This window comes from Carassius gibelio, chromosome B20 (genome assembly GCF_023724105.1).
Source record: "Carassius gibelio isolate Cgi1373 ecotype wild population from Czech Republic chromosome B20, carGib1.2-hapl.c, whole genome shotgun sequence".
NCBI lineage: Eukaryota > Metazoa > Chordata > Actinopteri > Cypriniformes > Cyprinidae > Carassius > Carassius gibelio.
Genome location: NC_068415.1, coordinates 27201425 through 27229336, shown reverse-complemented (window position 1 = coordinate 27229336; position 27912 = coordinate 27201425). Strand labels below are relative to the sequence as shown.

At 38.3% G+C, this 27912-nt stretch overlaps 1 protein-coding gene across 1 annotated transcript; it reads right to left on the bottom strand.

Moving 5' to 3' along the window:
* Positions 1-97: 97 nt before the first annotated feature.
* On the bottom strand, positions 98-27560 carry dse (dermatan sulfate epimerase). Its single transcript, XM_052586270.1, has 6 exons — positions 27401-27560; positions 23805-24272; positions 15124-15377; positions 5667-5906; positions 4423-4630; positions 98-3255 (listed from the first exon to the last, which is right to left on the bottom strand). Exons 2-6 carry the CDS (start codon positions 24224-24226, stop codon positions 1530-1532), a joined length of 2850 nt encoding a protein of 949 aa, XP_052442230.1. The 5' UTR covers positions 24227-24272; positions 27401-27560; the 3' UTR covers positions 98-1529.
* Between the last annotated feature and the right edge of the window lie 352 nt (positions 27561-27912).

The window sequence follows — 27912 nt, the reverse complement described above, 5'->3', positions numbered from 1 at the left end:
ATGGATATGGAAATCACATTTTTCAATATTCCCTAATAAAAGGATTGATTGAATGTATATTTTCCAAGTGGAAATGTAAATAAATCAACAAAATAACTTTTCTGTAGTTGCCTTTTAATAGAAGAGTACAAAACAACATCCAAAAAAAATATATATACTTTGCTTCAACATATATACATTTTACACATTTTATGATGAAAGATAGTCCACGTTGTTATCAAGAGTGTATAGCTTGCAGTAGGTCTGGATAATAGCGTAGAGAGAGAGTCCCACTTTAATACGGAGCCCCAAACATGACATTCGCAAGAGAGTAAAAAAATAGATACTTTAATCAGGATCTAATAATTTGTTCTCACAGCTTTTGTTGTCATGTTTTGTTAATTTGTTACCTCCTGTCAGTTAAACCGTGGCCATAATTGAACTAAAACGATGGAATATATTACTTCCAACATGCCAAAGCTTTAACAATATTTTCCCTCCACAAAATGAGTAATGTTGTAGAAGTGAATTCTTATTTTTTTCCCCTCTCTTATGTCACATGCAGGGCTCTATACACTTTTAAAAAGAAAGTTTCTTCACGATGCCATAGAACCACCATTTTATCTAAATGGTTCTATAAAGAACCTTCAACATCTGGAGAACCACAAAAGGTTCATGGCAGAAGAAAGTTCTTCAGATTATAAAACGGTAAGAAAGAGATGCTTTTTTAAAGAACCTTTGACTGAATGGTTCTTTGTGGAACTAAAAATGGTTCTTCGATGGCATCACTGTTAAAGCTGCAGTCGGTAACTTTTGACGCTCTAGCGGTTAATAAACAGAACTGCTTGTGTCTTGCGGAAGAACATTGTAGCCGGAACTACTTCTCTCTGTTTATGTCTATGAAGAATCACAAAGGTACTGGGTTACTCCGCCGCGGTACCCCCGAAGCAATCTAAAATAGTCTGAATATAAACACTTATTATAGCTGCACCCTAGTGATTCAGGACAAGCTAAAAACACGGTTTGGAAAATGGATTCATGGTGTACTCGCTTATTATATACATTTTTCTAAATTTTGAACACAAACAAAGTTACGGACCGCAGCTCTGATTGGTTGTTTCTCACCGGGAGCGATGGAGTTTCTGCAAATGGCAATAGGACACTGGGAGGAGCCAGAGGAGCTTGATTTTTTCACAGATTATCTGTCTCATATTCTACTGTCAGGACATAATGACAGGTTTAACAAATATGTAAAAAATAAATATTTACAAAAGTTACCTACTGCAGCTTTAAGAACCTTTTAAGCCTTTATTTTTAAGAGTGTACTTCAAGACAAAGTTCATGTAAACTCTTTCAAAGCTCCACAAAAGCTTTTGATCTGAGGTGGGCTGGCTATCTTCGCAACATCTCTTCCCAGACAGTTAGGTAGCACCGACTCAAGCAAGCCAGCACTTGTACGCACTGCTGCTGCAAACAGGGATATTCTGCCGTAGAATTGGTGTCAAAACTTGCTGGAATGAGTCATTCTGAGCGTCCCACAGTGATGTTAGTCAGCACTGCGCCTGAGAGCAGGAGGAGTACAGACAGAGCAGGATGAAGCTGTCTATGAGGAGGACGCAGTACAGACAACGCTGCGTATGCAAGCTCTGCGCCCTCTGGAAGCGCGTCAACAGCACCGCCAGCAGGACGAAGAAAGTGGCTATGTTTAAAATCAGGAAAAGGCGAATGTACGAGGTGGCGTTAAACAGGTCGTCGCTCTCTGCCGTAGCCCCCAAGCGTACCTCTTTGAATTTCCGCCCCTTGACAAATCCCACTTTCCTGCCCTTTCTGAAATCAGTGTAATCGATGAACGCCCTGGAGTCGCCGTCGGCCTCCTCCGGAGCCTCCTCATAGACGCGCTTCATCGTCCTCTGCCTCTCCTTCTTCTCCCTCGCCTCGATCTGAGCGAAGATGTCTGGGAGGCTGTTGGAAGAGCTTGCCTTCTTGCCTCCCTTCCCTTGCTTCTTAGAAAGGGAAAACATCTTCTCCACAGTCCCCGGAGTCTTCCTCTTGTCCGAGGACTTCAGGAGGCGCTCTGCAGTTTTGTGGAAACTGTCCGTGTTGAGAACCCGTGAAAGGACGTGCCTCTCCAGCTGCTGGAAGACTGGTTTGACATGCTGCAGATTGTCCTCCACAACATTAACGTATTCCTCCACCTCCTCCAAGGGCTGCTCATTTGTCCCTGCTGTCCTTTCAAACACTACTTTCTTTTGGTCCATCAACACCATGGCCATAGGCTTGGTGGAAACCACGTCTGTGTACAGATAGACGGTGTAGGTGTGATCCCCGGTGACCAGATAGATGTCCAGTGTTTCCGAGTCTCCGTGCACGCTGAAACTCTGAACATCCACTCCGGATCCGAAGAAGATGTAGGCCACTCTGCTGGAAGGGTGCCTCAGTGGCAGAGTCACATTCACATAATTCGAACCATTGTAGGGGTATCCACGGGGGTAGCTCCTGTATCCCACTACTGCCTTTTCACTGCTGCCCGTATCGTCCAACCAGAACATCTTGGATGTTTCGTTTCCGTGTCTGATCAGAGCCCCGTGAACTCCATCGACTTGGGTTTCCTTAAAGGGAAAGTCAGTGTTGTGGAAGAAGGCGCTCATGCTGCGTGTCTCGCTGCCTAAATGCAGCTGGATGTGGTCGACCATCAGCAGCAGCTGAGGATGAAGCAGCAGTAAGTTCCTTTGAAAACTCTTGATCTTCAGCTCAGGGTTGTAAGCTCCTTGACCCTCCCCACGAATAAACACCATGCCCTGCCGCTCCAGAGCCGCCTCCACCCGCCCCTGGCAGTCTGCCGCTTGACCGTGCTTGTACTTCAGCCATTTAGAGTTACAAACCTCTGTAACTTGGCCTTCCCATGGTGCAAAGCAGCTCTCCGACACAGCAGGCCCGAACATGACGGCATTGTTGAGAGAGGTGTATTTGGGACCGTACAATGCCTCTGTGATAAACGGGACTCCATTTGGAGCAAAGGTAAAGGAGTTCTGGTCCGGATGCTCGTGGCCCGCGTTAAAGTTCCTCCACCCTTTGATCCAGTCTTTGTATTTGTTTTGGTGAACCATGTCGAAAATAGCACGTCCCCCGAGCTTGCCCGACTTGAAGGACAGAAATGTGTGGTTTCTCCCAGCAGGCAGGGCACTACCGTAGGTCACCACCCCCCAGTCTTCGAAATAATGGAGGTGCGACGCACCATAATCAGGAGGAGGGGTGGGCTGCAGACTGGCATCATACCTACACAGAGAGAGAAGCACACACAACAGTCAGTTAAGACACAATGGATAATCAGAAAATGGTTAGGTTTCAGTTTGACCATTTTAAATCAAGTGGCACATGCATGTCATTTCATTTCAATCCCAAACAAGTCAAGAACAAAAAATTTATCATCTCTAAATAAAAGTAAAATAACAGGTGCATTTGCTGTCAAACACTTTTTCTCAGGTTTGGTCTCTTTAAAAAAAATGTTATGTACATAGACTTATACATATACATACAAACATCTTACACACACACACGTTTGTGCATATTATTCTTGTTATGTACTGGTTTTCTTTTTATTTATTAAAAAACAACATGAAACATCTTGACCCTCTAGCACTTGTTCTATTCTTGCTATATTTGAAATCTATTCTATTTCTGTTCTAAATACTTGTTTTCTTTTTATAAAAAGTTACCCTCTAACACTATTGTTCTCTATTCTTTTTCCATTCTATCAACTCGTTTTCTTTTAATTTAATAATAACAAAAAGCATTGCTATGCGTATTACATTAGACAAACTGAGCACTCATATAATTGCTCCTTCACTGGTTTTGATTGCGTCTGTTGTCCTCATTTATAAGTTGCTTAGGACAAATGCGACAGCTAAATTACAATTAAATATACAAGTTTTTTTAACCCCGTGCAAACCATTCTCAACAATATCAACAACATAACAGGTAGATAAAAGTATAATCAGAATAATTTTTTTTTTTAAATGACAAAAAAAACAAAAAAAAAAAAACAGTGCGTTCATATTAGCAATTTTTTCTTGCAGGATAAAAAGGTCTATTTCTTCTCTTTTGTGAATCATGCAGCAGTAATGAAGCACAGCTCACACAGAAATCACTCTTAAATCAACGGGGGGTGGGGGGTTTATTGTGCCTACAATATATGTGTCACTAAAATTGTGACAATGCTTCTAAGGAAAGTCAAATTCCCAAATATCGCAAAAAAAAGTTTACACTTGTACGAGGTGGTTTTTCAGGCAATGCGAAAAAGGAATTAGCAAACTGCAATGGAAATGTTTTGAGGGTTACATACACAGTATTCAAAACTAAAAGTTTGGGGGAAAAAAAGAAAATACAGGAAAAAAATAGCTAAAAAGTTATAAGTTCCATGCTCAGGAAGCCAACAAATCTCACCAGAGGAACTCCGTGTGCAGCGTGCACCAGCGCTGACCCCTGCCAGCCTGTCCTGGGCCCTCCACTACCCGATTCTGTCTGATTACCTCAGCCAGCCAGTTCCCGCTGCCGTTCCGCATCACATACCGATCCAAAAACACCAGCTGACTCTCTGGCCCATAGAACCAGTTATAGTTGGAATCTGCGATAGCAACTGTTCTCTGAAAACCTGCAGGAGCAAGAAACACAGTGAAACATTCAAAACCTAAGACGAGTGTGAAGATTAGGTCCACAGGAATAAGCTCTTTTTTGTTTCCCACAAACTGCACAACAAGTGTTTATTTCTCAGTCGGTGAGTAGAAGCTTGTTTGACTGCTGCAGAACTAAACACTTCTTAATTAAGGAGGTTGAGCGAAGATTAAAGGAAGAACAGCAGTTTACTGTGAAAGGGATATTAAACCTAGCAACCACTAGAAAATATTTAGCCAGAATGAATCACTTGTGTAAAAGAAGATCAGCAGTAAGCGCTGTCTTTAGAGGGGTGCATTTAACTAATGAGAGTTTGATGTTAGTATTTTCACCAGTTTGTTTGAGTTTCCACAGAAAACTTGCTACACTGCTAGCTACACTGAAAGTAAAGTACAAAAACGACTAAGAAGATGCCATATAGTCCTAACAGTACTGCATCTGTGTGCATTACCAGAGGGGATAGAGTGTATTGTGACTGCGAACCCTCTCAGTCTCTAGATTTTTTGCTCAAGGTTTTGGTTTCCACTACAATGAAATGGCTTTTGGCAGGAGGTTGCAAACTGTCCAAACCTGACTCGTCTGTGTACACACACAAACAGCTTGACGGCTCTTAGTGCTTTGATGTGCACAGAGAGCAATTGTTGTGGTTACAATTCATGGTCTGAACTTTGGTTTGGTGCTGGCCGGGTTTACCTGGTTATGGTTTTAAGGTGAGACCAGGCAACTGATCTGTAAAAGGAGTTTATTAATGCACTAGGCCTGGCGTGTACAAAGCACTTTATTACCAAAATGATCTGCTAGTTACATTTTTAAAAGTGGAGGATCCTGGGAAATTAAAAAAGGTCCAAAAATTTAGGCAACCAAAACATACTGTAGGTTTTTGAAAACTGAAGTTGCATATAGTGTAACAAAATTTAACCTTGGGTAAAGAAATGAAATGTTAAAACACTTGCAATATGACCCCTCTAAATGCTGTGCTTGTAATGATCACAGAATGAAGCAAAGCAAGGTCTTACCAGGCAACACGGTCCTGTAGAGAAATGCAAAGTGTTTGTGCAGCCAGGGGTGATTGAAGTGGTCGATATCAAAGTGTCTCTGTACCAAAAACATGTACTGAAAGAGTGAACGAGTGGTGTAAGTTCCATACGCTACACCCTCGTACAGAGACCCATCAGTCACATCTTGGAGAAGCACCATGGACTTTTCCATGATGGCCAGAGCCTGTTTAGTCCAGAGGTACGCTTCCTGGAGGTATCCTGAAATACAGAACAAAGTAGTAAAAACGGCAGCACAGAGATCAGAAGGCTCTTTTCATGAATATGGTGAACTTTGGGCAATATCTTTTAACAGTTCAATGTAGCTAAAAACTAACATTAAAAAAAAAAATTCTCTATTATATTCTCTACTGAACACTATTATTTTTTTTTAGACGCAGCCCTAGTGAAAGCCCTTGGAAAATCACAATTTAATAATTAATTAAAAAATTATTCATTGGTAATGTGCAGCTGAATTTTCAGCATCATTACTCCAGTCTTCAGTGTCACATGATCTTCAGAAATCCTCCTGAAGAAACATTTCTCATGATTGGGATGAAAAGAGTGGTGTTGCTAAATATTTTTGTGGAAACCACAACATTTAATTGCTAGAGGTAGTTTATTTAAATAAACAGGACACAGGTGAAAATAATCAGAAGCAAAGAAACAGACAATGAACAGATAGCTACATGGAAACAAATAAACTAACTGAGGAACTAGGGAAACCAAAACAGTAACTCAACACGTGAAAGTTGTGATATTAGTTGACAATCAGCATTTTCAAAAAAATCTTCAGAAAAAAAATATTCTCTTTAAAACAGATTTTATTTTATTTTCAACTTTGAATATACAGCAAATGTTCTAATAAAATACATATTTTTCAACAAAATGCCAGAGACTCAGGCCTGCCTAAGACGAAAATATCCAGATATGTACATAATATTTGCTTATCCATATTACATAAAAATTAAGTTAAATGTATGCATTTAGCAGACGCTTTTATCCAAAGCGACTTACAGTGCATTCAGACTATCAATATTTACCTAACATGTGTTCCCGGGGAAACGAACCCCCAACGCTTGACAAAGCAATGCTCTACCACTTGAGCTACAGGAACACATAACTAAATTTAATTTCTTAAATGGTGAAAGGAAAATAGCACTCAATTTTTACACAAGTGCTGCTTTCTGCAATAAGCCTGGAATAAGTCGTTTTCTCATGTGCATGCACTGTAAATGGGCTGTTCTTAGCCATTATAGCTCATTTCATCAGAGACATCATACAGAAACCAGAGATCCCTTAACCTCATCAAGTTACGTTTGATGGTATAAATGATGAATTGTACAAGTTATAATTATGTCCCTGGGAATCAGAAGACACAGACGCCAAAACTTGTTGCAAACCTCAGTAAACCTTTGCGAATTCCTGTACTAATTTGGACTTCCACCTCCTCTGCCTGCATGCTTGGGTGAGTATGAAAAGAACAAATATTTAGACCACAGCTCATCAGTTTATTGAGTAATCCTGTCACACCACACATTTCCTGGAACACACTATAGGTCCACCCACAAACAGCTATCTGAGTGATTCCTTAGACACACACACACACACACACACACACACACACCAAAGCCCTTTATTTTTTCCATCTAAATATTTTCCTCATTTTCATTGCTTTTTACAAGCTATATATGTTTTTTTATTATTATTGTTTTTCTACTACAGTCTTTTTCTGTTACATTTCACAAGAGTACATAGTATGTTCCAATATTAGTCTTGTAATTTTGAGCTCAATGAAGGCTTGGTTGAGAACGTTATGTTTGGAGAGTCGTACCACCACATCACTTATGCTATTTTTGCTGTTTGTGTATTTGTGTACTGTGTACATTTGACTAAATGTGCATTATACAAGCAGAGTACACAGCTGTACCACACAGCACTGGACTTGATGTCTGGGACTGAAATGAGCTGTATGGTACAGCTGTGTACTCTGCTTGTATAATGCACATTTAGTCAAATGTACACAGTACAAAGTCATATTTTCAAAGTTATCACATATTCCAACATACATGTTACTCGAGTACTTATTATGGAATGGTTTCAGACAATTACAAAGTTATTTTAAATGAAATTAAATTGTATTGCATTTTGCATTTATATTAAATACAATTTCTTGAACTTCAGACTTTTAAACAGGACTTTATGGATGTAATTTCGGTCACACTTTAGTTTGGGGAACAATTCTCACCATTAACTAACTAACTAACAGCGATCACTTTTACCTCAGTAAACTCCTAATTTCTGCTTGTTAATAGTTATTAAAACTCTCAGTTTAGGCATGAGGTCAAATGAAGAGATATAAATATGGTCCTGCAGTGTAAGGCAATAATCTGTGCTTTAAGTACTAGTAATCAACCAATAAGTTAGTACTATGCACGCTAACAAGCAACTAGTTAATAATTAGAATTGGTCCCTAAACTAAAGTGCTTCCATATTTATTGCTACTGTCTTTGGAATACATCATTACTGGAAATGTCACTTCTATTGAAATTTAAATATTAAATGTCATATAACACGGTACAGTTAAAATTAAATAAAATACTAAGTAATCACATACTCAAAAGTGCACAGTAATTTCAAAAGGGGTGTCTTCTTAAGAGATGTAAAGGTCTCAGTAGATCAGGTGAAGGTTGGAAGCTCATCCCACCACAGAGGAAATGTGAGCGCATACTGGAAAGTCACTTTGTACCTTGTTGTGATGAAACCTTCAGACGGTGCTGGAATATAGACGCATGGGACAGAGGTAGGAGAGTGCTGTTCTAGTGGTGGTTCTCATGGCCAAAATTAGAGCCTTGAGTCTGGTATAGGGAGCTACAGATGAAGCGAGACCAAAACAGTGTGATGTGGGCTGTTTCTGGTTGACTGGAGATCAGATGTGCCATGTAATAAAGTGTGAAACTGCAAAATCAGGCAGTCTTCATGAAGTGCCAAGTGAAATGTAAGTGGGAAATAAAGAACTACACACAAGTTCCTGACTGTACTGACCTAAAAGATGTTGAAATGAAGCGTTGGTTGGGATTACTGCTCTGCATACACAAGCCACACGGTTGCGCTTAAAGGGTTAGTTCACCCAAAAAATTAATATTCTGAGGCAGCATTTACTCGCCCTCATTTCGATCCACAACCATAAGACTTCCCTTTAACTTCAGAACACAAATTAAGAAATTTTGTCCATCCATTGAGAATCCATGCAACCAAAACTGATGCATCAAAAAGTCTAATAAGTAATTCATACTTTGTCAATTTATACTTTTTGCTGAATCAAAGTTTTGTTTGGATAGAATTTTTAATAAATGAAAGGAAGTCTTAAGGGTTTTTAAAACGACATGAGGGCGAGTTAGAATTTGGGTGTTCCTTAACCAAGGCTGCTCTCCACAAACCCACATCATTTACGGCATATCAATGCTGTTAGTTTATATAGAATCTTCTGCTTTGAAATGGAGCTGGGAATAGTGGGAAGAGTGGGGTAAGAAGGAGCTCCAGATATTTGGACAGATATGAGAGAAGTGGATTCAAAAGGAAAAAGAACGGCAGGACATACTTTCAGGGCCAAAAACTACAGATTATGTTATGAATAGCTGCAGGGGAGGAATATAGACAGAGAGAGAAACACAAAAGAGCAAGAGAGAGAGGGGAAAATATCTGTTCTGAAATACTGGAGTCATGTGGAGAACTGCTTCACTGGAGAAATAATTACAGAGGCTTAAGTTCAGCTCTGCAGAATGACCCTGAGCAGCCTTAAATTCCAGGCAGGAATTCTGATCTTCATAATGTGTGTGTTTGGGGGGGCACTGAACTCTCTCCAAAAACCATGTGTCAGTTCAAGTGGGAGTAACAGAGTGTGCACAGATTCAGTTCTGAAACTGAGAATAACTGTTCCGATTGGTATTAAAAGAAAGGTCTGTTACATGCTGTTGAAGGAGTTTTCTGGGTTTAATAAAAGGTCTTGTGGAATATTGTCAATTATTGGCCCTACAGCCCTAAAATATATTCATACTGTTTTTATTTTAATTTTTTCAACAATATCTTTATTTATTTTCAAACAAACTGACATATACATATACCCATTGGGACTCATACTCTTGCCCCAAACCACGCAGAACCCTGTCCATCAAACAAGACAAGTCTTTATTAGCAAGGAAATTATTTAAGAGGCCCCAGATATTAACAGAAATTGTTTGCCTTCCCCTGATTGCATACGTGATCTTTTCTAAGGGCAGGGTTGCTGTTAATTCTGAAAGCCATCTACCTATCCTTGGTCTGTCCACCTCTTACCAAGCAATTGCAATTACTCTTTTGGCCAACAACAGACCGATATCTAAAAATAATCTATGCTTCTTCCTTATTTTACAGTTAGCTGGGTAGATACCCAATAGAAACATTTTTGGTTCTAAATGTAATTTTATCTCTAATATTTCCCCAATACATTGTTTCACTTCTCCGCAGAAATACTTTATTTGAGAACACTGCCACAAACAATGGAAGATTGTGTCCTTTTCCTTGTCACATTTTATGCAACAACTGGTATGTCATTATTGAATTTGTTAAGTTTATCTGGGGTCATATATGAACGCATTAACCAGTTGCACTGCAGGAGTTTCAAACGTGAGTTCACTGTTTGTATTTGTGCTTGGTACACAACCCCACTCCCACTCCTCAACTGAGATATTCTCCTGTAGGTCCTCTCTCCAGGACTCAAGTTACGTACTGACCTTTCTGAAGATTCACCAACCAGTTCATTATGTATTTTGGGAATTAAACCCCTTCTCTGGCTATCTCTCACCATCATTTCTTCGAGCTTTGTTAGACTAGGAATGGACAGGGACTGATTTTGTCGAGTTCTAATAAAATCTCTCAGTTGAAAATATCTAAAGAACTGTCGTGCTTGACAACAGTTTCATCAAAAGACATCAGATGTGTATCTTAAAAATAAGATCTCCTATTTATAACTAAATTTTAACGCCCCCCCCACCTCTTCCTGGGGGGGAAGTGATCATTTCCCCATATCAGACTGAATACTGAGAGCGAGTCAGATACTCATATTTTTAGCCATAGGATTTTTTTGTGTTATTTTTGAGTTTCTTAGACTTAGCTGAGTACAGGTAAATGGGCAAAGGCAGCTTCACCTTCCATTTCTCTCCACAGTGGCACATTCTCCTCAGAGAAGTAGAACATCGTTGTTCTCAGTTGTGCTGCCCAGTAGTACCAAAGTGGGTTTGGGCATTTAAGCCCTCCTCTATCATACAGCAAGTACAACAATGATAGGCGCTGCCTGGGGCATCTATTGTTCCATAGCAACTTGATGAAAAGTGTCTTCAGCTGAGAAAATAAATTGCTTGGCGGTGGCAGAGCCACATTTTTTAACTAATACAACAGTTTAGGAAGTTCATTCATTTTGAGAGTATTTATTTTCCCCATTAATGACACTGGTAGAGCGGCCCATCTATCTAAAGAAATTGAGATCCCTTGCATAACTGGTCTATAGTTAATTTCTATGATATTGTTAAGCAGTGGAACAATTTGAATGCCTAGATAAGAGAAGCAATTGACAACTTTAAATCATGCAACTACATTAGTTGGATTTTCCCTGTCTACTTGGTTTAGTAACATAATGGATGTTTTAGACTTATTAATCTTATATCCTGAGATCTCACCAAACTTCCTAATCAGATCTAGCCGGGATGGATTTGTTGGTATTTTTGAGAAAAACAATTATGTCATCTGCATATAAAGCTAAACGATGCTCCATCTGTCCTATGGATATTCCAGAAATGCTGTCATGTGACCTCACTGCAATTGCCAAAGGTTCAATTGCCATAATGAACAACAATGGAGAGAAAGGGTCCCCATGTCTACACCCTTGCTTTATTTTTATACTTTGAGGTATTACTGTTAGTCAAAATTTGTGCATATGGCTCCTTATCCAATTCTTATCCAATCTTATCCAATTACAAAACATCTAATAACACTAACCTTACCCTCCCATGCTACCATAATTGAACATTATAAACTTTCTTTCATAAACCTAATTTTACCATAAATCAAATCAAATTTCACTCTCTGAAGGCGCTATATTCTAAGAGAATCCGAACACAAATGAAGTACAGTAGTATCCCAATCCCAATTATTATAAAGTGAATGCAGTGGCAATTGCCAAAGATACATTTTGCCTATTAACTATTGTTTATAAAGAGTAAAATAAAAAAATAAATAAAAGTATTAGTTTTAAAGTGTGTATATATATATATATATATATATATATATATATATATATATATATATATATATATATATATATATATATATATATATATAGATAGATAGATAGATAGATAGATAGATAGATAGATAGATAGAAAAAATATAATAAAAATAAAAATAAAAAAGGGGGACAAACCTAAAGAGCTTAGACTCGGAGAAAGGAGAGTGACATATCTTTAACAGTTACTATAAACGCTGAGAAGAAGCCTTGAACGTACTATAATCGGCTCAATCTTGTAAACTGTTTGTAAATCGCTTTGTAAACAGCTCCCAGTCATTTTCTAATAATTCAGTCCAGTCCCTCTTCTGACCTGATCCGTTTGATGAAGTCCTCTGCCTCAACATGGTTGTTAAAGATGTGCGGCCATTCTTTATAAATCACTAGTAGTCGGGCAGGAGGGATGATGGCGTAGCGGAGCCCCATTAGACGGAGCTACAGTCTCGCCTCGTCAAACATCTTTTGCTTCTTGTGGACACCGGCCGCCACTTCTTTGTAAAATCTCACTGTATGCTTCTTGTAACGTACTTCTCTTTTTTGTCTTGGCTGCTCTCGTCACCAGTTCCTTATCCCTGAAGTTCAGAAACTTCATTATCAGCGTTTAGGGTGAGGGGTTATTGTGTGCTCCTGGCCCAATTCTCTGAGCCCTCTCCACCGTTAGTTTTGTACGCCCCAGTTCCAGCGCTTCCGGTAGCCAGTTCTCCAAAAAGGCACACGCATCGTCACCCTCCGCTCCCTCAGGAAAATTGACCAGGCTCAAATTGGAGCACCTTGATCTCGTCTCCAGATCCAGTAGTTTTTCCTCCTTGTCCTTGTTTTTGTTTTCTAGGACTCATATTTTTGTTTGGTGCGTGGCTACATTATCTTCAGTTGTCGAAATCCTTGTTTTTGCTTCCGTGACTCGTTCTTCACAGTCAGTGATGTCTTTCCTGACACTTTCAATAGCAGACAATATGGCATCAAACTTGGTGGAAAACTCCGCTCTCATGTTGTTAATAGCAGTCAGAATGGTAGCTGCCATATGACCAGACTCTCCCTCCACTGTATCATTGCTTCTGTCCGACGATTTAGCCAAGGTTTTCTTACTAGAGTTAGCCGTCATAAACTCCGACAATTAAGCTTGAAGAGTTTTATTTCTCCCCTGACCAACTTTCTTCTGTGACAACGGCATCACCCTAAGCTTATCTATCCAAATAGAGGTATTATACCCGTTCAAGTCCAATATTAATTAAGGAATTAGCAAACAGGGTAGGAGAGCAGGTTAACACGCGTTCACTCGGCTATATATACATTTTATTTTTTTCACAAGACTTAAGCAGAGATTATGAAACTACTGCTATCAGTCCATAGGAGTTAGAGGAGAACAGGGCAACATGAGCTACTTTAATGATTTTACTGCAAAATAAGTTAATAATAAAAATAAAATAGTGTATTTGTTTCAAATAATAGTTACTATATATTTCAGGGTGTTGTATCCATGAAAATTAAAACAAGTTAGTCAATTAATATGATCTTTCTAAAAGAAAGTTTGTTGTATAATACATATTTTCCTAAGTCAGGGTTAAATGCGGATAAAAATAACACTAAATCAGACAAATTCAAGAGAATTTTGAATGTAATAATCCCATTGATTTAGGTCAAAATTACGTTGTGTTGTTCAATTTGTCACCTAAACGGGTCCAGTAAAGACTACTGTGATCTTTGTGGGTCAGCAACAAAGAATCTATGAATAAATTATTTTGTGTGTGTGTTTTATATTATAACATATATCTACAGTATATAGATATATCGATAAAGAGTTCATTTGCAAAAAAAAAAGGATAACTCTGTTTTTAAAAAGGTTAAAAAATCTTTTTTATTATTATCCTGCATTCAAATTAATATAAAATCAAACTGCAATTTGGTTGTTTTAATTACAAAAAAATAAAAAAAAATAAAAAAAGCTGACAATGAAATGCAATAAAAACCTATCACCATTAAAAAAAAAAGGATTTAGGAAGATAAAGTTGCGCTTTAGTTGAGATTTGAGAGTTTAGGAAGAACTACTTTTCTTCAATTTATGGTCACTTGAATACTTTTGTTATCTACAGGTGCATTAAAAAATTTTTAAATATCATGGAAAATGTATTTTTTGTAATTTAATTAAAAAAAGCAAACTTTCTTATATTGCATACTAACTGAAATATTTCAAGGTTTTTTAATTTTATTTAATTCTGATGGTTTCAATGTTTAGCTTATGAAAAAGTAAATGTCAGTATCTAAAAAATTTCAATATTCCATTTTGAGCTTGATTAGTTTGATTAATTTTGAGTATAAATACTGGGTACCTCATGGGCTAGTTTAGAACATTCAACCACAATTATGGGAAAGACTACTGACTTGACAGTTTTACAGAAGACAATCATCAACATCCTCCACAAGGAGGGTGAACCACAGAAGGCGTTGATGAAAGGCCTGGCTATTCACAGAGTGCTGTATCAAAATATATTCACAGAAAGTTGACTGGAAGGAAAAAGGGTGGTAGGAAAAGGTGCAAAAGCAACAGGGATGACCACAGACATGGGAAAATTGTCTGGAAAAGTCGGTTCAATGCCTCAGCAGTGCCACAGGCATGTCACACCACATTGAAGAAGTAATTTGTGCAAAAAGGAGCCCCAACCAAGTATTGAGTGCATAGTTAAACCTGCTTTGGAGATCTTGAACATTTCTGTTTTTGTGAAAAATCTTTTATCTTTTATGTGAAAAATCATCAAATATCTTTGATGCCGAATTTGTACAAATTTCCTTAGCTGTAAGTCATAACCATCAGAATTCGATACCCAGCCCTAACTAGAATAAGAAAATGTGCCTTTTTTAATAAAATTACAAGAAATAAAATACATTTTCCATGATATTCTATTTTTTTTTAGATGCACCTGTAGAAACATAGGGTGGTTCATTTTATCAGCTGGCTCATCTTACCCCTTTCTGCCCTACCTAAACACGAAAAAAGTGTGTCTAGGGTGTCACCATGATGTCACTTGTCTTGAAAGGCACCTCGATGGAGCTTCACACATACAGGTATGCAGATGCTTTTACACTGCCTGGACATAAAATACTCTGAAGGATTGCCAGACTCACCCTGGTTCATGACCACGAGGCTGCCGGTCAGAAGAGCAACACAGTTTGTGGGTTGGTGGTTGTGGAGGTACTGGAATCCCCAGCCGCGGTGGTAAGATTTCTCATACATGTATCGTGAAGCATTCCCAATCACCTGCAGGAAGCGCTCCTGCTGAACTTTACTGAGGTACTCGTGCAGGAAGTCATAAGCTGTAGCAAAGCCCACCAGAGAGTGAGCAATGGGAACCTCATCCCACGGAGCATCTTTCACCATCCTGAAACAAAACAGCTGCCTTTAAAACTCGGAAACACTTACTCTCACAAGCAAACTCGGACAAATACATTTTTTCAGCTCTTTTTGTTTAGAGAGAGAGCTATAAAAGAGCTAGAAGTAAGCCTCTGGATGGCTTTTGGGAGGAAAGCTGCTCTAGTCTGCTAACTAAACATATATTTGTATTGGCAGTCATAGAGATCACAAAGTTCCAGTTATGTGAAGTGACCAAAAAAAAAAAAAAAATTGTTGCTGATATTAATTACAGAAGCTATGTATAGAAACTCTCTGCTGACTAGAACCTGAATTTAAGTTTTTGTTGAGAAAAATGCATATAGAATAAAGAATAAGGTCAGATTAATTAAATGTGACCCTGGACCACAAAACCAGTCTTAAGTGGCGATTTTTCAGAATTGGGATCTTTACATCTGAAAGCAAAATAAATAAGCTTTCCATTGATGTATGGTTAATTAGGATCGGACAATATTTGAACGAGATACAACTATTTGACAATCTGGAATCTGAGGATGCAGAAAAAACAAACAAAAAAAAACTTTGAGTTTGTCCAAATGAATTCTTAGCGTTTTACTAATCAATATGTTTTGATATATTTACAGTAGGAAATGTACAAAATATATTAATGGAACATGACCTTTACTTAACATCCCAATGATTTTTGGCATAAAAGAAAAATCTATAATTGTGACCCATACAAAATGTACCCCAGCGACTTAAAACTGGTTTAGGGGTCAATTTCACGACAATAGACATGAAATATGGCTTGGGATGCAAATGTTACCGTTTTATCACTGTAGTATCTTTAATAGCATTGCAAATTGCTTTTAATAAGAGCTGATTCATATTAATACCCAGATAAACAATGTCCATTTAGATTCATGTGTTATATTTGAGCATTTGAGAGACAAGTGAATTGGGTTTCAAGTCAAGTCAATTCACCTTTATTTATATAGCACTTTAAACAAAATACATGGCGTCAAAGCAACTGAACAACATTCATTAGGAAAACAGTGTGTCAATAATGCAAAATGACAGTTAAAGGCAGTTCATCATTGAATTTCAATTGCATTGATTTCATTTGCAATTCAAAGGACAGTAGTATTACGATCTAGAAGTGAAATTGCTTACAAACCTGCATGGGCTGTTTTTCTTGGTAAGAAAAGAAGTGTAAGCTAAATGTTGATATTTAAGCTTCCAAAGAGCAGTGGATGCTGTAGATCTGAATCTATACCTACACTCTGGAGTGTGAGCAATAATGACAACAATGTTATGAGTAGCAGAAGCTGGAGGTTTGTGCTAGGCTGGTCCTGGTTGGCCACTACATGCTGGCGGCAGTGTAAATGAGAGAGCAGAACCGCAGCAGTTAACCCAACCATCAACATCTGAACACACTGGAGTAGAGAATGAAAAACTGGCACTATGAACGTTTAGGACTTGAAAATATGTTTAAGAGCTGTGCACACATGAGAACTAAAAACCTCTCTAACATAACTCCAAATATGCAAGCAACAAAGACCCTGTCATATGCATATAACTGCGGTTCCCCGAATGATGGAATGTGGTGCTGCTTCAGTGGCCAGTGTGGGAGCTCTGCCCAAAAGTGAATCATTCCACAGAATCGTCCCAACTGTGAGACATAAAGACCGTTGTGTTTCTGAATAAATCGGATGAATAGATGATTCATTGCCATGACTCTAGACAGTCTCTTGCCCCCACATATTCAAGGACAGGAGCGAACTTGTATAATTATTTAAAAAAAAACGCCATCCATAACTGTTCACAAGTGTTTAAGACAACTGAAGATGCACCCCAAAGTAGCTGGAGCAATCTTGTAAATTCCTGTTATTCAAGAGGTAGAGGTCACAAACTTTCCGAAAAAGAACGAATGTGTCGGAATTAAATGATGACAGTGGAATCTGGGTCAATGTGATTCGCAGTTCAGTGAACAAAGAACATCCATTGGCTAATTTCTGTGTTAGTTATTGAATACATGCAAACCAGATTTTGTGAGGACAGTAATTAAGACTTTGATGAATTTGATGGGCAACATTCATCAGAGGGTTATCACAACACTGTAAAAAGTGATTCTCCATATTTACTCAATAAAATTGTGACAACAGATTACAAGCAATATTATTAATTAAATTTAACACATTAGAATTAATTAGAATTAACCATTCAAAATGAGTAGAATAAAATGAAAAAATAAAGTAAAATTTAGACAAAAATATTGATTTCATTGGACAAAAAACAAACAAACAAAAAACATTATGCCAAAGAATACTATGTTATGCATGCAAGGCCAGTAGTTGGCGATCATGAAACACCCTGTGAAAACATTATATGCATGCACATGATGTCAACCTTTTTACAAATTCGCATTTTTGTTGCTTACATAGATATTATTAGAGTTATTGAAGACACCTAATGTTCACGAACAGAATCACTAAAGGAGAAAAGGGTAAATTATTGGTTACCATTACAGTGGTCAGTGTTTGCTTTAGTTGTGCTCTTGACCCTTGACGTTTTAACGTCACATTTTGTATGGCTGTTGTATCTCAGTTATAACACCTAGACAAGTTAAGAGAAAATATGATCAGGTGGTGTTGGTTATGCTTTGACATAATCTTTGTTTTACCTGAATATCTGAACTTATTTAGAGCCTGAGCTCTGAGTTAAATTAACATTTGTTATAGCCGCCCTGTGATTCAACAATAAAAGATCTGGAATTTTCAGTATAATCTAGAGTTTAAGAATTCTGATTTTAAAAACCAATGTAGGGGGAGGTCTTCTTTTGGCGCACAGTGACATCAAGAACCAGCGTATGAATCTCAAGAATGGTGACAAACAGCGTATTCAGATAAACAGATGATCTGTAAGCATCACAAAACAAGCTACTAAAAAATTGTTGCTCATAATTTATTCATGCTGCAAAGCATGATGGGAGCCATAAATGAGTTTTGGCACCCAGAATGCAGTGCAACATGCTTTTTGATGGTCACCATTGTTGAGGTTCTCAGCCTGATTCTTGATGTCCGTGTGCCTAAACGAAAAAATATCTTCCTTTTTTAACAAGATTTTGATCAGAAGTGCTTCTAAGAATTTCTCTGATTATCCCGAAATACCAGAACATATACTGCACAACCACAGGAAGCCTGTTATTGAAAAGACACACCCAAGTCAGAAAACCAGATCAAAGGATGATGTCAAATCAAATAACACCATCTGATCTAATTTTTTTCTTGGCTTGTCTAGCTGCTGTATCACAAATGCACTAACCAAAATCTGCATAAAGTATTAAAGGTCAAGAGCACAACTAAAGCAAACACTGACCACTGTAATGGTAACCAATAATTTACCCTTTTCTCCTTTAGTGATTCTGTTCGTGAACATTAGGTGTCTTCAATAACTCTAATAATATCTATGTAAGCAACAAAAATGCGAATTTGTAAAAAGGTTGACATCATGTGCATGCATATAATGTTTTCACAGGGTGTTTCATGATCGCCAACTACTGGCCTTGCATGCATAACATAGTATTCTTTGGCATAATGTTTTTTGTTTGTTTGTTTTTTGTCCAATGAAATCAATATTTTTGTGTAAATTTTACTTTATTTTTTCATTTTATTCTACTCATTTTGAATGGTTAATTCTAATTAATTCTAATGTGTTAAATTTAATTAATAATATTGCTTGTAATCTGTTGTCACAATTTTATTGAGTAAATATAGAGAATCACTTTTTACAGTGAGGGCTGCAAATCTTCTAAAATTTTAAAAGGACAGTTCACCCAAAAAAGAAATTACTGTCATCATTTACTCAACCTCAGGTTGTTGTTTCAAAGCTGCAGGAATTTCTCCTGCTGAAAAAAAAAAGAATTTGGACAAAATCAAGGAAAAAAGTCAAAAGTACCAGCAACTGGTTTCGACTACCCACAATTTTTTTTTTTTTTTTTAAATGTTGTCTTTGGTTGAATACAAGAAGAAGAAAAAAACACCATGCAGGTTTGGAACAATGCAAGGTTGAGCATGACAGAAATGTTCTTCTTTTGGGTGAACTATCCCTTTTAGAGCTTTTGTTTTAAAATCTACTTTTACTCATATTAGTCCAGATCTAAATCTGCAGATAATTGGTGCCAGTAATACATGAACACATATTGATCTTCATAAATTTTGGCAGTGATATCAGAGGTAAGGCAAGCACATAAGAAGCATCAGGTACAAGTTCAGACATATCAGAGGCGAGTCTAACTGTCAATCCCTGCATTCAAGGCTTTTGTGGTTGTAGTGTCAGAAGCAAGTTTGGCTTGTCAACATTTTAGAGATAAGTTACAAGAAGCGATATGGTTGAAAGGGTTTTGGAGGTTTCTGTGAAAGTATTATAACGATCAAGCTCTCGACTGTTAAAGGGAAAGTGACAGCGAACACAAAACAGGCTAGGCACAAAATTTGTGTGCAAATGTTTTCACGCAGAAATCCTGATTCATCAAGACATCTTCAATTGTTTTTTTTCTACATGCAAACTCAAACCACGTTCCTAAAGAGAGAATCATTGCGGAATTAGAAACATGGAAGGTGACCCCAAAGAACTAGTTAATTATAGAACGATCTCAAATCTCCCTTTTCTGTCCAAGATACTAGAAAAGGTGGAATCCTCACAATTATATAAATTCTAAAAACTAATGGAATGCATAGTCGATATAAAAAAACTGGATGACGAGTAATTTCTTAGTGCTAAATTCAGAAAAAAACAGAGGTGTTAATTATAGGACCTAAAAACTCTGCTTGTAATAACCTAGAACACTGTCTAAGACTTGATGGTTGCTCTGTCAATTCTTCGTCATCAGTTAGGAACCTAGGTGTGCTACTTGATCGCAATCTTTCCTTAGAAAGCCACGTTTCTAGCATTTGTAGAACTGCATTTTTCCATCTCAGAAATACTGTTTATCTAAATTACGGCCTATGCTCTCAATGTCAAATGCAGAAAAGTTAATCCATGCATTTATGACCTCAAGGTTAGATTATTGTAATGCTTTATCGGGTGGTTGTTCTGCACGCTTAGTAAACAAACTACAGCTCGTCCAAAATGCAGCAGCAAGAGTTCTTACTAGAACCAGGAAGTATGACCATATTAGCCCGGTCCTGTCAACACTGCATTGGCTCCCTATCAAACATTGTATAGATTTTAATATCTTGCTTATTACTTATAAAGCATTGAATGGTTTAGCACCTCAGTATTTGAATGAGCTCCTTTTACATTATAATCCTCTACGTCCGCTACGTTCTCAAAACTCAGACAATTTGATAATACCTAGAATATCAAAATCACCTGCGGGGTTTACCTAACATTGTTCGGGAGGCAGACACACTCTTGCAGTTTAAATCTAGATTAAAGACCCATCTCTTTAACCTGGCTTACACATAACATACTGATATGCTTTTCATGAGTTCACACTTACATATAATTAGCTGAAGTATTATAATGCATATTTGGCGTGCTGTCCGGGGAAAGGGCTCCGAGCTCGGGAATGGCCCGAACCTAGAGTACCCCCCGTATATAAAAGTGTAAAATGAACTCTATTGGAGGAGATGGGGTGGAGGGGGGATGCTGATAAACCGTCAATGGAGACAGGTAGGCTAATTCAGCTGTATTTATACCCTAAGGTTGATTATTTTAAGTGGTTCCACCTGCGCTAATTAGGCTAAGTATCTGACGTGCTCCTCCTGAACCTTGTTATGAAACTACAATTAATATCCAAATCCGTTAAAGGATTTTTAGGCTGCATTAATTAGGTAAACCGGAACCGGGAACACTTTACATTATTAGAAGAATGGCATCTACGCTAATATTAGTCTGTTTCTCTCTTATTTCGAGGTCACCTTGGCCACCAGATCCAGTCTGTGTCCAGATCAGAGGGTCACTGCAGTCACCCAGATCCAGTACGTATCCAGACCAGATGGTGGATCAGCACCTAGAAAGGACCTCTACTGCCCTGAAAGACAGCGGAGACCAGGACAACTAGAGCCCCAGATACAGATCCCCTGTAAAGACCTTGTCTCAGAGGACCACCAGGACAAGACCACAGGAAACAGTTGATTCTTCTGCACAATCTGACTTTGCTGCAGCCTGGAATTGAACTACTGGTTTCGTCTGGTCAGAGACGAACTCGCCCCCCGACTGAACCTGGTTTCTCCCAAGGTTTTTTTCTCCATTCTGTCACCGATGGAGTTTCGGTTCCCTGCCGCTGTTGCCTCTGGCTTGCTTAGTTGGGGTCACTTCATCTACAGCGATATCGTTGACTTGATTGCAAATTAATGCAATATTTAACTGAACAGAGATGACATCACTGAATTCAATGATGAACTGCCTTTAACTGTCATTCTGAGTTATTAACACACTGTTTTCCAAATGAATGTTGTTCAGTTGCTTTGACGCCATTTTTTTGTTTAAAGCGCTATATAAATAAAGGTGACTTGACTTGACTTAAACTGACATACATTAATACTAATAACAGAACTAATAATGCATTATGCTTTTATGTAATTGATATTATACTATATTATATATCAGAGTGCATCTTTAGACAGCATAAGGGAAAATGTGTACCTGGAATACTATGCAAGTCGCTTTGAAAAAAACAAAAAACAAATGGCTGTATAGAAGAGGTTTTGCAGACTGGAAATGGAAATTAAGTTTAGAGGATATTACCAAATTTGTGTACATGCACCTGTTGTAAATATGGCAAATATTTTGTGTGAGAAACTAAGAAACTCTGAAATCACAATACTGCAAATAAATACCTCAAGAAATCATCAGCTGTTGCCGATCATTTTAGTACTTAGCATTCACTACAAAGGTTTAAGTAGTGTTTTAGCTCAAAAACAGGACACATTTCTATCAAATCAACTGGTGTAACTGGTCCTACTCAGGTTTGAAGCAGGCTGAGCAGGTTTCGAATCAGCATCCAGGTGGGCACTCGAACAACAATGCTAAAAGACAGTGACCATTAGTGTTAATTACTAGTTTGTCACTTGAGGTCAGGTGAGGGAGGTTTACCTGCATAGCTCTTACTAGCAGACCTACATAATACTCATCCACATTAACTACACTGTGTTACGGCACGTTTCCCTAAAACATGGCTAGCTAACTACAGAAGTGCCATTAAACTATTGGTAACTTGTGACCATAGCTGCTTTTAGGAAATGCATCCCCAGAGCAGGATTTGAACTATAGCTTCAACCTGCTTAGACTGTCTCATTAACGAGAAATGCCAACAACTCTGCATTTACATGCACAGCTCTTCACTAGGGCTGTGTGATATTGATGAAAAATGGAAAAGATAGAATCACTACAACTTCTGAAAGTGATCTGAAGTGTTTTAGCTAGTGCTGTCAAATGATTAATTGCATCCAAAATAAACATGCGCGCGCACTTTGGGTGTGTGTGATGGCTGTGAACACAGAAAACTGAACAGATCACACACTGACTGTGATGTGGTTTGTGCTCATGCTTCAGGTGTGTGTCAGACAGCAAGACGAGATGGCAAGGAGCCGTTTTCTGCAACTTTTTAAACTCAACTCTTTTTAACATCAAACTAATGTCTGCTATATGCATGGACCTAAAACTTTTAATTTTTGCAACATTTTGAAGTACCCTATTTTCAAAATGATTCAGACATTTTTGTTGTTCAGTTGCTTTGACAATCTTTTTTAAAGCGATATATAAATAAAAGGTGACTTGACATTGCATGCTGTTATAGCGATATGCATATTTCAATATATAGTATGGAAGGATTTTCCGGACTTTTTTCAAATGGAATTGCAAATTGTATTTTCATTTCCGTTTTCAAAATGTGGACGCATAAATTGTCACATAATCCAAATGCAATTGCAAATCTTGCATTGTGCGTTCGCGAAAGCAAAAATGCAAACGGTAGTGTCTGCCAAATTTCAAATGAAAAAGCAAAGTCCATTTTCAAATGCATTTCTCATGTCTTACGAGCTATGAGCCAGCCATATTTAAATAGCAATATTAATTACCACATTTGCTTTTTCACTCTCTCTGCACAGCACATGTAAACTGCCAAAACTCGAATGGAATCGCAATTCCTTTTGCATTTGAATCCGACGTCTACATTGAAACCTGTCAATCAAGTGACAGGGGTGGGGCCATTTTATTGGGCGTGTTTGCATTGGGATTTGACGTCACTCACGGTTGACGGTAATAAACAATTATTAATAGACGATTTTGAACGGTAATGTAAGATTTGCAATTGCATTTGGATTATGTCAATTTATGGGTCCACATTTTGAAAACGGAAATGAAAATACAATTTGCAATTCCATTTGAAAATAGTCCAGAAAATCCTTCCATGATATAGTGCAGCCCTACTCATTACACAGGCACACTTTACCAGTTTGGCTGCGCAGCCATGCGCTCCATGTATTCCTTGGCTATGTCCAGTGCACCTGCTCGGTGTGGGTACAGCAGGCAGAACATAGAGAGCAGGCCCAAGTTGTTCCCATAGACTTCATTCCAGCGGGCACTAAACTCAGTAGGGTTCCAGGGGGGCAGATACTCCTCCGGTCGCTCCAGTATGTCCTCCCCGGCCTCCCGGATCTGTCGGGCCAGAGCCTTGTGTGTCCCCACCGCTGCCCGCTGCAGCTCCTCAACTTCTGCCTGGCCAAAGTACAGCATGGGGTGAGTTCCCTCGTAGTTCCCTCCAAGGAACGGAATGCCTCCGCTGGGGTCCACTTTAGCCAGAGCCGGGGACACTAGGATCCACAGTGCACTTATAAAGAACACAGTTGGTGCCCCACGGGTGTAAGTTCTCATTCTGGCATCAGAGAGGTAGAGACCACATCACCTTGCTCCCTCTCAGCTGAGGAGACAGAAAGAGAGAGACGTTATTTTCCCTGCTACACTGCTGGGTCAGAATGCCTACAGTAATTAGAGCCAGCTGTACGCCTGATCTCTGTGGGTTTTTCTATGCATTATGAAACGGAGACGAAAGTTCACCCTGACGCTTTTCTTCTCCAGGCTCTCCAGGAAACACCTCTTACCTAAAAGCTCCCAAGATACAGTACTCAAAAACACAATTCATCAAACTTCAATGGTCATCATGTCTGTATGATAATAGTGGAGTGTTTAAATAGAGTTTTTAAGTGGAAGACCCAGCCATGACCAATCTTCAATGCTCTTATTGGGGGTGGGGGGGGGGTCATCTTGAATTTCTTCCATTTTCTAATGATTGCACCAACAGTTGTTGCCTTCTCACCAAGCGGTTTGCCTATTGTCCTGTAGCCCATCCCAGCCCTGTGCAGGTCTACAATGGTGTCCTTAGACAGCTCTTTGGTCTTGCCCATAGTGGAAAGGTTGAAGTGTTGAAAGTTTAAAAGGTTCAATGTGATTTTCTGGATTATTTTATTCTGTCTCTCACAACTGAGGTGTACCTATGATGAAAATTACAGATCTCTCAATTCTTTGTAAGTGGGAAAACTTGAAAAATCGCCATTATATAAGATACTTATTGGTCACACTAGATTTCAGTTTACATTTTTAAAGAGTTATTTTTGGTGTTTCACCTTTATTACGATAGGACAGATCAGAGTAGACAGGAAGCAAGGTTGGAGAGGGATAGGGGCAGAATCGGGAAAGCTCCTCGATTCAGGATTCAAACTCCGTAGTGTGACAGCTCTGTGTTCAGCGCACTGGCCACAAGGTTATCAGCACCTCAGCTTAATTTGTAAAAACTGTGTTAGTTTGTGAAGATTATCCTGATGAACAAAACATGCAAGTATAATTAATTGTATTGCCACAGAGCTTATCTTCTGCAAAAATCCAGAAGCGAATAGGAAAACACCATTGGCTTGCTTGTGTGTGTATATATATATTGTTATATATGTTATATATTGTTAAATATGTTATTATACACACCCAGTACTGTGCAAAGGCCACTAGTATTTTCACCAACAAAAAATGGTTTTAAGTCAGTTATTTCTATGTTTTGCTGTAGTGTGTCAGTAGGAATTCATTTTACATTTCCAAAAATTATTTTTGCCATGAAATGTAATCCAGTAAGATTTTTGTTTGCACAAAGGAGTCTGACAGAGGCCAGTGCTCCACACAAAGATCTGATCTCATCATCAGTCTGTCTGGAATAACATGAAGAACAGAACAAACTGAGACGGACTCAATCCAGAAGAACTGTGGCAATGTCTCCAAAACGCTTCAAGAAACCTGCAAAGATAAAGTACTGTGCAAAGTTTCAGGGACTTTGTAAAAATGCTGCCAAGTGAGGATGTGGTCAAAATAATGCAATAAATAGATTTTATCAAATCAATATCAATTAACTTAACTAAATTAAATCAACATTTGGTGTGCATTAAAAAAAGCTTTTGTCCTGGGTGCACTTGAGCATTGGTTCTCAGGTAGTTTTGCAGGTAGGTTTCTTGAAGTTTCTTAGAGACATTGCCACAGTTCTTCTGGATTGAGTCCATCTGGTTTGTTCTGTTCTTCATGTTATTCCAGAAAAACTGGATGATGGTGAGATCAGATCTCTGTGTGGAGCACTGACTGCTGTCAGACTCCTTGTGCAAACAAACAAACAAACAAAAAACTCACTGGATTATTACAATTAGTGGCAAAAAATAAATTATCAGAGTAATTAGTCACATACCATTTATGGGATCATTATTGGCTCAAAATAAAATATCTGAGGGAGGCATTCATAAGCTAAGCAATTGCCATTGAGATGTGGGAATGCTAATGTATAGCTTTCTCCAGGAATCACAGACCTCCTTAGTTTGAACAAACAAAGCCACAGTGTTTACACGTTTGAGAAAGCCTACCTACTTATAGCTGACTGACCATACAAGCTGAGAAAGGTGAAAGTAAATGAATGTTCACCTTTAGTGAGCGAGTAAAGAGTCCAGACACAGACACTACTTACATTATTATTATTTTTTTTTGATTAGCAGCATTTAAGCTTGTTGTGTCTGGGAAAAAGTCAGAACTTGCTAATATTCAGCGAACCACAACCGCGTCTTTCCAAGAACAGGAATGTGTGCTCTCTGCTCCTCCTCCAGACTGACTAACACACAGTTGGTCAAATGGAAAATTAGCTGGTCCAGTTTTATGGGGTGTCTAGACATGCGTCCAGTGCAGCCGGTATCTATTACCCCGGTCTTACAACAACAACAACAACAAAAAAAAACTTCAGAAATGATCCTTTCATTTTCTTCAATATGAATGATCGAATCACAATTTAAGATGCATCATTAATTCATAATTTCCTTCCAGTTAGTACTGCACTCATTGGATTCTGGATAACTCTTTAGAAAGGTGAAACCAAATAGGGCAAGTCACAGCAGTGGCCCTTGACCCCTCAACTTCTGCATTCCAGCTAGGAAACACATGGTCAAACAACTAATGCTTGCATTAGCTGTGTGTGAAGGATCGGAGCGCGCGCGCGCGCACACACACACACACACTCAAAGATGTAGAGAACAGGGTTGTGTTAATCTAGTTCGTCTCTTGAAGAAAACAAAAGTAGCTACACTGTATGCCATTTCTATTGTCCTTCTATAAATCTATCACATAGAAAAACCACATGCCATCAAAGAAAGAGAAAGCCCATCTAATTATGTTCTTCGGCTAACCAAAATTGTACATGGTTATCTATATTGTAATTATATATTTTCATAAAAATTATGACATTTTCAGTGCAAGTCACGCGGACTGATCACAAATATCCCAAATAAAAGATCTACGAAAACATTGTGCAGAAAATAATAATAATAACACGGTTAAAATAAAGCGGTTTATCAATTGTATATGCAGTAGCTATAGTTAAAAAGGAAAACAAATATCTTTAACTTTTTTTTGCTGTTGTTAACTTCGTTTGAGGATTCAATGTTAGACTCTTAGAATCTGGACTTCAAAACGCTCTTTAACGCTCAAAACATGAAAACTTACGTCAAATCATAAGACAAGTTCAAGTTTCGTTACCTCTCAGATCAACTGGCGTTATCTTAACCTTGCCAAAAAACGCCGAAACCGTGGGTCTCATGCCTGACGGAAAGCATCCGTGGGCCTGAAAGAGTTCGTCGTCGATAGATGCGCAGAACCGCAATCAGCTGCGCAGAAAGAAAGCCACTAAACCAACGTCACATCTGCTGGAGGAGGTGCGCTCTGGAGGAGAGGGAGGGGAAACATTCCCCCCGTGGGTCCATGCCTTCTCTCTCTCTCCCAGTAACACTTTCAATGTGGCCTGTGTATTCAATAACCAAGACATGGAAACCTTTAGAATGAAATTTGGCTAGTGGATATTTTCATTCTTGAGAGTTGTGGTTTTGACGTTCTACCATCTACATTTTAATGAATATACACTATATAGTAAAGAATTAGGCTACTATATTTATTGACACACACACACACACACCTTCCGTTTATTTTTTACCATAATTTAAATATTGCATTGAATAGCCTAGTTGTACTTCTTATATTTGTCATATAAAATG